General features: G+C 44.1%; 1 protein-coding gene across 6 annotated transcripts in view; it reads left to right on the top strand.

Moving 5' to 3' along the window:
• The first annotated feature begins 8,303 nt into the window (after positions 1-8,303).
• Positions 8,304-13,571, top strand: part of ARFGAP3 (ARF GTPase activating protein 3) — a 36,833-nt gene continuing 31,565 nt past the window's right edge. For 3 of the 6 annotated variants that reach the window (XM_075161557.1, XM_075161540.1, XM_075161548.1), the window contains exon 1: positions 8,304-8,489. In XM_075161557.1, the coding sequence (XP_075017658.1) occupies positions 8,421-8,489 (69 nt within the window). In that variant the 5' untranslated portion in view covers positions 8,304-8,420. Of the gene's footprint in view, positions 8,490-8,829; positions 8,931-9,003; positions 9,160-13,571 lie in introns of those variants that run through there. The other 3 variants (XM_075161573.1, XM_075161566.1, XM_075161582.1) reach the window with 3 other exon arrangements.

The raw sequence follows: 13,571 nt of genomic DNA, 5'->3' as shown, positions 1-13,571 counted from the left end.
GGGCATGGTGGTGTTGGGTTGACGGTTTGACACGATGATCTTAGAGGTCTTTTCCAACCTTAATGATTCTTTGATTCTATGACATGCTGCTGATTCATGCTGTTCACTCAGATCCCCAGGTCTTTTTCTGCAGAGCTTTTTTATTGTGTCAGCATCCAGCCTGTCCTGTTTAGATGGAGTAACTCTGCAGGTACCAGATGCTACATTTGCCTTTGATGTTCACGAGGTTCCTGTCTGCCTGTTTCTCAATAGTTGAGCTCCCTCTGAGCAATGGCCCTCTATAACCTCTCTAATTTGGTATCATCTGCAGGCTTATTGAGAGTGCCTTCTGTCCCATCATCCAGGTTATACAGACGTTAAGTAATATTGGCCCTAGTATCCATCCCTCAGGATGTCAGTTGGGTTTTGTATGCCTAAGCACAACCCTTTGAGCCTGACAATTTGGACAATTTTCTATCCAGTCTATTTAGTCACCAGTTGGCTGTAAGGATACTAAGGGAGGCTGTGTCAAAAGCCTTGCTACAGTTAGTTAGAGTGAGTAATGAAGCCTGTTGAGCAACAGTAGAGAAATTTTCCTTTTAAGTTTATGCTGGGTTTAAGCAGCTATAATTCACTTTCACAGGATTAAACTTACAAGATAGAAAAGGAGAATATGATGCTCAGAATGTAATTTCTCCCCATCTCGTCCCTTCTGTTTCCTTTAAAATTCTGAAGGGAACTAGTATGTTTCAAAACTTACTAGTGTATATTTGCTTGTACTGATTGAGCTACCTGAACATTGCTGTAACCTTGAGCATGTTTCAGCCTTACAGCATGAAAATACTTGCCATTTGCATAGTATTTCCTGAACGCTTTGAAAACACATAGTGCCTTGTTTCACAAAAGCTGTTGACTTCTTAATCTGGGTATTTGCAGTGATCACTTAACAAATTAGGTGGTTTGTCTTTTTTTTAGTGTAATATTGATATTTATTTCCAGTAATTGATAACACTGATGTATTCGTCTAGTTAAAATAGAATAGCAAAAGAGTCTTTTCAGAAAAATAACGGGCTATTTTTATTAGAGAAGGTGCAGAGGTTAGCAGTTCCTGATGCACAGTCCAAAGTAACATTAAAATTCCTCTTAATTTTTTGCTTCTGAGGCTGAGAGCTTGACAGCAAAATTTTGAACACATTTTCCCCAAACTGCCTCTTAATTTACTTGTAAGCTATAATACGAAAATATGTGTAAGATATTTGCTATACACATACAAGATGCCAAAAACAAAGCTATACCCTAAGTGTAATAAACCAATCCATTGCTATTATCTCTTGTTGAGTTGGTCTGATGTACTAAAACTGTTCTCACCATAACCGAGCTGATTTTTCTTTGTTCTAATGTCTTCTTTCTTCCAATTATCTCTTTATTCGTAACACTTGCAAAGCAAAAATTAAGGCAGACTTCATGATTGGGGATAAATAGAAATACTGAGGCTTCTGGTGGGAAATCAGAGTAGACAATAAATGAGATGGTTTTGTACTAATACGATTTGGGTGATTTTTAAAATAATATTTGTGTTAGCTATATATTATTGTAAAACGAAGAAGAAAAGGGAGAGAATAGAGAATGGTATACTGAAGGATGGATGTCCAGCAGCAATACCTCCTGTTCTCCTGGAGTTTTTAAAAATAACTTTAAGGTTACATAATCATTTTCTTAATCTTTGTCCAACCTTTCTGCTTTGGCAGAAAGTTGTTCATTCACCTCACAACAACAGGGAGCTTGCCAATTGTGGCTGAAAGCATACCTAGTGGTCAATTTGAAGAGCTGCAGATTCTGTTCCTGAAATGAGAGAATACCAGATAATCCTGCTTTTATTGGAATACTTTTACTTCCTCATTTTGTTTGAACTAAAACATAAATAGCAATTTCAGAACCTAAGAAGGGTTGTGTGGTAATTACTGTAGTGGACAATACCTTCAGTGTGTTTGACACCAAGCAGTTTACCTGCTAGTGCTCAGTATGTATCATTATCAGCCTGCTTTACTTGTTTTCTCCTGTTAGAAATTCAGATTCCTGTGTGATACTATATTAATCCTTTAGCACAAAATTTCAAAAATACTTCAGGTGCTTCTTGAACCTTCCGTTCAGGGGAGAGTACCTACATACATCTGAAAGTTTTACTGAGCACCTGTCCACATTTCAGAAGGTGTAACCTCTTCTCTAAGAATGACTACAGTAGGTCAGACGAGGTCTGTGCCAGCAGTATGTAGTGGGTGCCTTGGGAAGAGTGTAGGAACAGGACAACATACAGCGATACTTCAGCCATATTATTTTTGGCTTTCAATGATCTATGTCTTTGGTCCTATGAAATAAGACAAATTTAATTCATTCCTCATAATTTTGAAAATTCAGTTCACTGCTTTGGCAACAACTGAACACCACACTATTGCTCATACAGATCTAAATGAAGTTCAGAAAAGAGAACCTGTGATCAGTTCCGAAAAGAGAACCAGTAATGTTCGTTCTTAGTAATAGCTAGTTCTGACCCCATTAGAGAGGTTCAGACTATATTTTTATTTTGCATTTGACTTTGAAATTCCCTTGTTGCTTTATCTGGTCAATCAGTACTGTACAAGATCCTTTTGCAGCTGTTTTCCACTTCTGTGATCATAAGTAATTTCATATCAATAAACTGCCACCTTTCTACTCACCCTTTTTGAAGATAAATATTCAAATCTACAAGTCCAAGCATGAATCCCCCTGGGGGACACACTGGTAACCTCCCACTTTTCATTACTCTAGTCAATAACTGATTTACTAAATGATCATTTCCTTTATTTCATGTCAGTTTACTTTGGCTTTTATGAGGGACATTAGCATGAACTTTTTGAAAATCCAAGTCACCTATTACTTCAGCTAGATCACCTTTCTGCATGACCCATGAAATCTCCAACCCTGTGAGGTAAACAACCATATCAGTTGTGAAGTACTATGATGATAGATATTTCTAGAACCCCTATGCAAGAAAACACTGAAATTTGATTGCCCTGGCATAGATGAAATGCTATCATGTGGCAAATGTAGGCGAGTTTTGCAATGGGATGCTACTTCCAGCTGTAGCTTTGCAAGTCCCTTGCATTGCTAATATAAACAGGCTTACTTAAGCACAACTGAGTATTGAGTGTGCAGAGGGGTTGTCTGTAAATTACAGTGTAGTAACTTTTTGGCTTTGTTCTGGGCCATGTTGTTGAGGTGTAGACCGCCTTCAAGAGTGGAAAGCTCCAAGAAACCTCACCTGTTTTAAGTGGTTATGCTTCTTGATGTTATCAGCACAAACAATGCATTAGTACTAAATAAAAATGTATTATTGATGTCTTGAATTGGTTTCAACTAGTTTTTAATGTAGTTACTAAACTTCGTTTCCATATTGTGGGAGTAGGCATTTGGATGCTTGATCTTTCAGTTCTAGAGAGGAGATATTCTGTATGGATTATTTGTACTGGAATGATACATGCCTGGCACTGTGTTGTGTCTTTGAGGATGTCATTTGCAGAGGGAGGCTGGCCTAAAACTTCTTGAGCTACAGCTGTCATGAGGCAACATATTTTCATTATGCACAATACACCTGTGAGCAATTTTGCTCAGTGTGACCAAGTTTTCCAACAGACATCAAGCACAATTTGTAAGTATCCTCTGGCTCTAAGGGAACCTTTGGCACTGAGAGGGTAATGAAGATCTAGCTAGCATGACCTGGGACTGTACCTATATTCTGTCATTTCTCAGCAGTGATGTGAGGAGAAAGCAAACAATGGGAGGCTTCATAATAACTGGAGAACAGCACTAATAGAATTTGACAGAACTAACAGCTTTGAAGGTTAGGAACGGCAGCAAATATTTTAGAGCTGTGAGACAGTAGGTGTCCACTGAACCTGTAATTCCACACAACTCCATGCAGATGTAAGTGCCTATCTCTGGTTATCAAATCAGCCAAAGGCCTAGAAAACAGACAGTTCTCGAGAGATCATCCTGAACAGCTATCCTTCTTTGTATTCATATGTCCTGGCGGGACTGTCTGGCAAGATCCAGGAGCTTGTTGCAGCATTTAGATAGGTGAGAGTAGGAGAAAGCATTGGAACAAGTTGCTTTGCCTATGACGCATCAGCTTACAGAGTAGCTCTGGCACTCAAAAATTGGGTATCAACAAAGTATGACAGGGACAACCCATCCGTTTCAGGCCTAGCCTGGGTATGCAGAGAAAGGAGTATTAGCACAGAATCATTCAGGGAGGAAGGGCCTCAAGACATCTACTGAAAGTGGACTCAACACTGAACTAGAAGCAGGTCGCTGAGGGCTTTGTCTGGTTGGGTCCTGAGAACCTCCGAGGACAGAGATTTCAATTGCTCTGGGAAAACTGTTCCAATGTTTGATTCTCCTCATCATGAAATATTTTCTTCATATCAAATTGGAACTGTATTCTGGGTTGTTAGTAGGAATAAGAGCCCTCGGGTTTTGATTTGTGAGACAGGCAACAGCCAGTGTCATACTCTGGCATGCTGGCAATGAATTGCTCTGCATTTGCACCTGATTAGAGGGCTTGTAATACAGCCTGTCTAGGGAATGCTGTAGTTGCCAGGCATTTGTTTCTGAGGGTACACATATAGCAGTCTTCCTCCACGTATATGTTTGTCACACCAGCTGGCACGGAAGCAATTTTTAGATGGTTTTGTGTGCACTTGGAATAGAAATACGTGTATTTTGGATGTTCTTGGAAACCACTAGCAAGACATGACATTACTACACTGAGGCATAACTGGCAAAGCAGCAGTTGTGGTCCACTTTCCCACCATGGCTGCTGTTCTTTCTCTGTGCCTTCCCTCTTTCTGCAATGGGCTCAAACCACAAACTTGCTGAAGAACAAGAGGCCCACCTCTATTCCCTGGAAACGTTCATCACCTTTCAGGGCTTATTCTGATAGTTTCCATTATTTAGAATCTAGTTTGCTTCTTCCCTGGGACTAGGCAAGGTCACCATTAGGGGGAGAATAGGATATGGAGGCTATTTCCAAAATATCTTGAACAAATCGGCATTCTTCTCACGGACAAGGAAAATGACAGCACAACATGCTGTGAATAATGGGACCAGGAAAGGAATCTGTGCTCCTTGGACAATTTTTTGTGAAGATGAAAATCTGCTGAGGATTGAGGACATAAGCAATGTCAGACCAGGGGAGTCAGTCTTGCTCACAGTACTGGTCTGCTACTGGGTCTGGGTAAGGACCTGGATTGCATGTAACAGCTGCTCGCCAAAGTAGAGGACACTCCAGTGCCCAATCTACTGGCACCCTTGAAGATAAGGGTGGTTTGGTGTTTTGTTTTGGTTTTTTTTTTATTTACTCAATGTGCAGAGCAGCCAGTGAATTACAAGCACTGCCTTTTCGCTGATGGTGATGGACCAGCTCATGCCTTCCTTCTACCGTTACCTCCATTCGCTATATTACTTTCTCCCGCAACCTAGAGGATGCTCTAAGATTGCCTCCAGGACCTGCTTACCTCCCTCAGGTTCATAAGCATGTGCTAAATACTTTTCTTCCATCTTGTCTAGAACTCACCTCCTAGCAATCAGCTGAGCTTGCAGTCTGCAACAGGAATCTGTCTAGTGTGCACATCCGCATAGTTGGAATTGTATGGCCTTAGGACAGAGGCACTGTGTGAGACCAGGTGGGGACAGTGCAGTGTTTCTGAACGCTCTCAAGAGCCAATACACTTCTTAGTTCCTGGATGGAGACTTGTGAGCTGGGTGTGCAAGGTGGCTCTGAACAGCTAGCAGCTTTTTGACATCCCAACTCAGGGGCAGAGAGGTACCGCTTCCTGAAATAGGAGGTCCGCAAAAGACAGAACCAGGCCCCCTATGGTGTTACTGGCCTGTGCTTCCTAAAGGTATACTTTGGGTCTCCTGGGCTGCTGCAGTGGCAGGAGCTAGCTGCCTTTGTGTGTCATTGCCTGGGGAGGCAGCAGTGCAGCTGGGGAAAGTATGGGACGATAAATAAGATCACCCTTCTCTAGGATCATGCCAGACAGATCAATCTTCAGGATGACCTTTTTTTCCTGATGTTAGTTGTTCCAAGATTGTACTCCTCCTGCTTTTTTTAACAGTACTTACAAAGCTTATGTAATGGACTCTCTTTTTCTTTTGTGGAAATTTCTTGGCAAGTCTTTCTCTGTGTGAGGCCAGCAGCCGTAGGCTGGGATGGCAATCCTCATGCAGTCGGATGGGATTTGGCAAGTATCTCTGGGGGGGAGTGCGCTGTAGGGAGCACCTATGACTACTACACGGGCAACATCTTCCTGAAACGCAAGCTTCACTTTGTAACAGGAGGTGTCTTGCTAGGCATTTTTGATCCCGAGTGATTGTGAAGGGAAGTGATTATATTTGTTGGCATGGAATACGCAACAACTTCCGCTTCTACAGGCTCAGATGTTTTAAGTCTAGTCCCAGTGTTACTTGGCTATATGCATACAGATGGATTTTTGGACTGCTATCCTATACTTTGATCAGGCCCTCTACCTGTGATAGTGCCAGACTGAACAAAGTTAATCTGGAGTAAAGAGGTTGCTGGCCTGCTGCCAGCAAATCTCCACACTCTGAAGAGTAAAATGTTCATGCATTCAGCTGCTTGTCAGGGTAACTAGTGACTGACTCCTAGTGATCAGCAAGCCACTGCAGGGCCAGGGTGTGCCTCTGAGCCACAACGGCCGAGGGCCCAGTGTGGGGACAGGACGCAGCGTTCGCTCCAGCAGAAATCCCTGAACTAGCACTCAAGACTGTGCTCGCTGTGTGCCTGCCTCGTGCAGCGTGGCCAGAACTGAGGCAGTAACGGGTCTCATCACCCTGAACTACTTCCCCACCCACGGGTAAGAAATGGCGGCTGCTAGCTTCAATGGGAGACAGTGAAACCTCTTATACTTGAGGCGCTGAAGGTGACGCGGGTTTGAGGCTGAGGGGCTGAAGGTAGTTTTTCATGCAAAGCCTTCAACTTGACTATTTAGATAGCGAGATAACTCAATCTATGGCCCTGTTTTTAACAGAAGGTTAGAGCGGACAATCTTTGGAGGTCCCTTCCAACCTAGACATTTCTGAAAGAAAATGATAGAATTATAGAAATTTTGTCTACAGTTTTTTTTCCGTATATGGATAACTATGCAGTCTTACCTGTCTATGTCAGAAGAGTAAGGGAGAAGGGGATACAGCCTTGTGAGCCTTGATGGTCTCTGAAGAAGACTGCTAAGATGCCAAGCTCTGAAGATCCTAGCATGGATCACCTTACCGCTGCTGAGCTGAGTTCTGTAGAGCCACAAAGTTGTCTTTGTGCTGTTTTGCAAGGGCCACCCTTAAGGACTTGGTACCTTTAATTCAGTGCTGGCCAAGAGGGACCTGGAGTGGCTCCTGCAGGGCCTCCGCAGCATCCTGGCCAGTGTTCCAGCGAAAGGACTCATTAGTCCGGCATCTCTTGGCTTTGCTGAGTGAGCTTCATGCCCCAAGTGATAATCCTCCTGTAAGGTGGCGTGTGAGGCAGAGGTGACAGAACTCTCTGCATGCAACGAAATTCAGTGCAGGCACTCAAGGTTTTTGAAGTATTTTTATTCTGTTTCCTGTTCTGAGAGGCTTTATGATTTCAGTTTTATGAGCTGAACATGCTGCTTTCAAAAGCAATTAAAACCTGTTGCCTTTTTGTTCTGCTGGTTTTGCACTGACTCATTTGTCCCTGGCTGTGTACTTTAATGCTAGTGAGAAGAGGGAACAATGGTTTTAACTAAAATTTTTACAGAGTGCTTGCAACCTACTTGTTGAGTCCAAGAGCAGAAACAGGTCTATTCACAGGCATAATAACGTGCTTTATCACCTGTCTTGAGGGGAACACTGCCACTTCACTTTTTCCATGTCCCATGAAGGGAGCAGGTGCTGGTGTTCTTCCGCGAGTTGTTTTTTTTTCCCGGGCCCCTCGCCCCCCATTGCCGCCTTGGGCCCTCCCCTCCACCTTCCATGCCTGAGCCCTCACGGGCAAACACCCACCGCCCCAAGCCGGCCGCCTCACACCCCTCTCCCGCCCCCGCCTCCACCGGTGTGTCCTCCCCCGCCCGCCCCGCGACGGTTAGAGTGCCCAACGGAAGACGCTGACGCAGCAGAGCCGCTCGTCTCCAGGGCAACCGAGAGGCGGCGGGCGGGGGAGCGTCGCCCCCTCGCGCCACGCCGGCGACCGCAGGCCGCGCCCCATCGGGCTAAGGGCGCGCGCGCTGCGTGGCCGCCTCCCGGGCGGGGCGGGGCGGAGCGGAGCGTCCCGCGGCGGCGTGGGGCGTCCCGGCGGTGCGAGCGGGCGGCGGCGGCGGCGGCGGCTCTCCTTCGCAGCCCTCCCGCCTCGCCCCCACCTGCCGCCCGGCGCCATGTGCGAGCCCAGCAAGCAGGACATTGCCGCCATCTTCAAGCGGCTCCGCTCCGTCCCCACCAACAAGGTAAGGGCGCCGGGCTGGGGCTGGGGCCGCGGGGGGAGGCAGCGGCCGCGCTCCGCCGTTGTGACACGTCGCACTGCCGGCGGGGCGGAGAGGGGGAGTGCCCGCGGCCCGCCACGCCCCGCCGAGCCCCGGCGCCCCGGCTCGGCTGCCCGCTGCCGGGGGGCCACTGTGAGAGGAGGGAAGGGCCGGGCAGGTCCCCAGCCGTGGCGGCGGGAGCGAAGGCGGCGCGGGCGGGCAGCGGCACCCGGGAGCGGCCGTCCCGGAAGCGGGGGAAGGTCTTCTCGCCGTCGGCTGGGCAGCTCTGCCTGCCCGCCGGCCGGCCGGGCGGGCGATCCGCGGGCGGGGTCCGCTGGGTGTTCAGGTTTAAGCGCTTAATTAGGGAAGTGCAGCTCCTGCCGGGTACCAGGGGTGGAAGTATTGCTGGAAGGAGGGCCAGCTCAGGTAAAAATAAAAAACAGGTTCCGAAACAGTGGCAACGTAGAGTGTTGAATGTGTTTATCTTTTTTTTTTTTTTTTTAAAATCAAAAAAGCAAAGCTCATTGTGGCACAGCTGCCTCTGTGGCGATAGAAGTTTGATATTTTCTTATCACGTTGGACTCATCCAGTGGTGACTTTAATTTTTCAGTGTTGTAAAGCCCTGTTGGTTTGCTAGTATCCATTACGTGGGAAGGTATGCGGTGGCTAGCTGTGAACTGGGAGAGGTGCCTCGCGCTGCAAGGTGACATGGCAGAAGCGTTGGGCAGCAGAACTACCGTCCGGAGTTATATGCTCGTGTGCTGCTTTTTAGTGCCATCTGCTCCATTGTATTAGCATTATGATATATGCTCTGAACATATCTGAAAAATACACTAGGAAACTTTGGATTAGCATTATGAAGAAACAGCTTGGTTTTGTTTTCTGGGAATATGAGTCTGGAGGTCTGTCTTTGGTCCAAAACTGACTTCCACACTTTGAACACAAGTCATTAAGACTGTACAGGCAGTGGAGACACATCTGGTTTCTCAGAAAGCAAAGCTCAAAGATGAACGCTTGCCAATTAGTTTTTAGCACAAGCATTCCTAAAACTTGCCTTTGCAATGGGGTAAAAAGTTCATCAAGGAAAGGCCCTAGTCCCAACAGGGGGAGTCAGAGAGATCTTTTACAGGCTCCTGAAATTCACTAGCACTCTATGTAAGGGGTTGAGTAGTTCTGTAGTGCTGTTGTGGTGCTTTTTCTGTGTTGGGATCACGCGAGAATGAGAAGGTACTGCCCATAGCTGGTGAGGATGGAAAACCTGAGGATGGAGTGCCTTGAACAGTTCTGAGCTCGTTACTGTGCTGGACTTAGTAAGCTGGTTGTGGTACCTGTGGTTGCTCAAGCGTGTCTGTCTCTCCTTGCAGTCATGTCAGGTGCTACATAGAAATTTGGTGCCAATGTTGACAAAGCAATATTGTGTGCTGCCATTCAGACTAGGTCAGTTTGAAATAAGTAGCTCAGATGCAGAGAACTCATATTAGCACTGCAGTGAAGCCCGCACTCATTGACCTGTAAAGACAGAGAGGAAGGAGAGTGGGAAACATCAACAGCTTAGATCTCGCAACTGTCCCGTGCCCGTGTATCTGCCCGGTCTTCTTAAGTAAAAGTTGTTGCTGCCATCAGTTTATCCTCTCATGTTTGATTACATCTTGTTTTGTTTCCTTTCTCTTGTGTTCTTCTCATGTAGTCTGCTGTTTTTAGTTGAAGGGCTTTTCTGCTGAGAAAGAAAAACACGGGAAAGTACAAATATCGGAAAAGTTCTGTATTAAAAGCTTAGTAATATGCTTTAACTGTGTTGTTTATGTATATAGTTTGGGAAGAACTGGTATCTCTTCTGTGCAGCATCTGGGCTTACTGGCTGCCTACTATAAGCAGGCATGTATATTTACACTGTGCTAGGTGCTCTGCAGTAGTTCTTAGTGCACATGAGCTTAGGAAAAGAATTCTCATTTAAATAAATGTGCAGTTTAATTTGTGGATTATAATGTGTTTAAACTGATATTTGAATTATTGTCTTGAAATGAATATATCTATAATTTGATCTTAGTTTCCTTTACTTTGTATAGCATGAGAAATAGCTTTTTTTGAGTTCTTGGTGTGTCTTTGGGTATTATGTCATACAGAGCTGTCTGATGACACTTAACAAGCATATTACAATTATTAAATAGGATGTATTTTGTACATATAAAAATGCTCATAGTCCCTAAGCTACCTCATATCGTTAACTTAAATGCTTGTAAAGCTCACCTATTTTGAAGACTTGCACCCTGGCGCTGTGCTGTACAGTCTTTTTTAATCTGGCATAAATCTATTCCTCTGGAAGTGGTAGTTTTTCATTCCTTGCTCTCTGGTTCTTTCTTTTCTTTCGTTGATGATAGTATTCATGCCTGTGCTTGGAGACCTAGGTCAAGGATCTGAACTGGGTGAACCCTAAGTATGCGTGTTGTGGTGGTGGCTTGTCAGTTCTTCAGTTTTGTTATTACAGTGTGTATTGTGGGTGTGGTGTGTGTTGGAGTGTGGGGGATTTTTTGCCTCAGAGTATATCATGTCTCACTTAAATCACTTTGAGCCCGTGACACTTCCGCAACAGGCAGTCCTGTCTTCTTCCTGTGGCAAACCCTCCTGTTCCCTCCCTTATATTGGCATTACTGGTCATGTGGCTGTGATGTGAGTTGGACCTACCTTTGCTCTGAGTCAAAGCAGTGCAGTGCTGGTTTCCAGGAGGATCAACACGTGTGATTATTATTGCTGATGCAAGAGAAGAAGAAAAGCGTATCTGGATACGGTTGCTGGTAACTAAGAGAGTAGCTGCTTGGATTTGGGTTGCCTTTGACCGAGTGTGAAACTACCCCCCCTGAGTTTTAGCTGGTTTAGTGTTGATGCAGCTGTACGGTAGCCTGGCAAGCTAGGAATGGCAAGCACAGGGAGATGCGGAGCTGCTACCCTGTGGCAGTAGCCCTGCTACATGGGAGACTGAAAGTGTCTATGTAACTGTGACCGCAGGGATAAGCTTGCTGAACCTGCTTACCTCTTCTGAAGTGCCAAAACTAACATTTCTATAGGCTATATATTATTACATTTCCATATCCAATAACAATGTATATTATGTATTATTTATTAACATAGGTATCTTGTGCAAGGTGGATGTTGTATGATTTAATGACTGCTTGCTGTGGATTATACCCGAGTCTTTGTGTTTGCTCTGGTACAAACATCTCAATTAGGGCTTTTGCTCGTTTTTTTTTAAAGTGACTGTTACTGAATTCAGGCTGTCCTGAAAAGCTTTAACACAAAATGAGCAAAAGGAATGCAAGTGTATTTTAAAAGCAATAGATTATTTAAGCATATCCTTCAAATTGATTTTTATAACGATTTTGATATCTTAGTTGTGCCTGAATCAGTATAGAAAATACACTTTTTCTGGTTTTGATATGGAAACAACTTCATAGGGTGGCTCTGAAATTGGTTTTAATTTGGTTGGGTGTTTTTTTTTCCCTGTTCTTGTTAAAATTTATGTGGTGGGAAGCACTGTAAAAATTGAGAAAACTAAGCAAAATGAGTCTAAATGTTAATGAAACATGCTTCTATTTCTGTTGCATAACATGATGGAAATGGCAGTTACTTTATATTACTTCCGCAAGAAAATTAGATGTTCCTACTTGCATCACAATCCTAAAAGCTACAGTTTTTATGCATATGAATAATTTTCACAGGTGTCCTGTAAATGGTTGATAGAGAGTCCTGCATGAGTGAAGATACTGAGCTATACTGCTTTGTGGCAGCTAGCTTCCAAGGTGATGCAATTGACTTTTAAGATGTTGAAATTAAAAAGTGCTTATAATTGTACCGGGGAGGAGGATCTTACGGGGTGTTTATAACTGTACTTTTCTAAGCATGGGATTTTTTTTTTAATTATCCACTGATACTCAAGATTCTCGTTTCTTGTTTGTGCTCCAGGAAATTTCCACAAGACTTAGGATTAAGTCTGCTTTGCTCTCCTATATTAGAAGCGAGACCAGGGCTGTTCTGTTCGCTTTGGTTTCAAGCAGAATCTTCTCCTGTTTTGTTGTCCCCATCCTCCTTTTGGCCTTGTAAGAAAAAGCGTGAAAATAGCCAATTTAAAATGAAGACGAGGCTCCTGTTGTTTTTTAAGGAACTACTTCAAAGAACGGAGAGAATTAGGATAAAGATAATGAGTTCTGACTAGTAAAGCTGTGTGTTTTCTTAGAATACAGCACACATGAAGAGTTACTCATTCTTCTTTTTCCCTAACTCCCTGTATATCATTCTTCCATTTGTGCTTGTTTCAGGGCCTCCCTGTAACCTCTCCTTTTGTCACTCATTCTGTGTAGCTTTTGCCTTACTTTTTCTTTCTGCTGTATGTCAGTGAATGACCCCATTTCCACATACAATAGTGAGATACATAAATGACTTAACATTGATAAATGTTAAGTCTCTGTTGAGAAAGAAGGGGACTTGCACACGCAGAAATGGTGACCTGCATGCTTTCTGTTTGTGTTACCGGTCATTAGCCTAATGAAGCTCAGACTTAAAATGTTCATAAGTCAGAAGGGCTAATGCTGGATCTGCTGGTGAACTTTGCTTGTGCCTGATAAACTTGGATTGTACAAGCTTAAACAGACTCACACCAAAACGAGTTGTTTAGCCTCAAACTGCTTCTGGGCATGTACTTGAAATTGATTTGAGTGGATTATAGGTGAGCTGACTTGAGCGCAAACTCAGGGCTTGTTTGACTGGGTATGTACAAAAAATAGACACAAAAATCTCTATTTAGTTGTATGAATGGAGTTTCTAGCAAGGAGACTTCTTAACCTTTTTTTTTTTTTTCCCCCCAGCCTGACAAGGAGGTGCTGGAAGCATTGTGGCCTGCTTCTGACCTGCTTGTAGGGTGTTCCATATGTCCCCAGCTGACTTGGAATAAACCTTTTTTTCTTTCTGCATATAACTAGTACTTCCCTTGCTATCTGAGGATGCATTAGATTTATTGGAGGATGTTAAAGGATAAAGTTGCAGATTGGAACTCCATTGATTTGTGTGTAAAAGCTT

Source organism: Calonectris borealis, chromosome 1, assembly GCF_964195595.1.
Source record: "Calonectris borealis chromosome 1, bCalBor7.hap1.2, whole genome shotgun sequence".
Lineage (NCBI taxonomy): Eukaryota > Metazoa > Chordata > Aves > Procellariiformes > Procellariidae > Calonectris > Calonectris borealis.
Note: the sequence above shows the minus strand (reverse complement) of the source record. Positions and strands in the feature narration are given on the sequence as shown.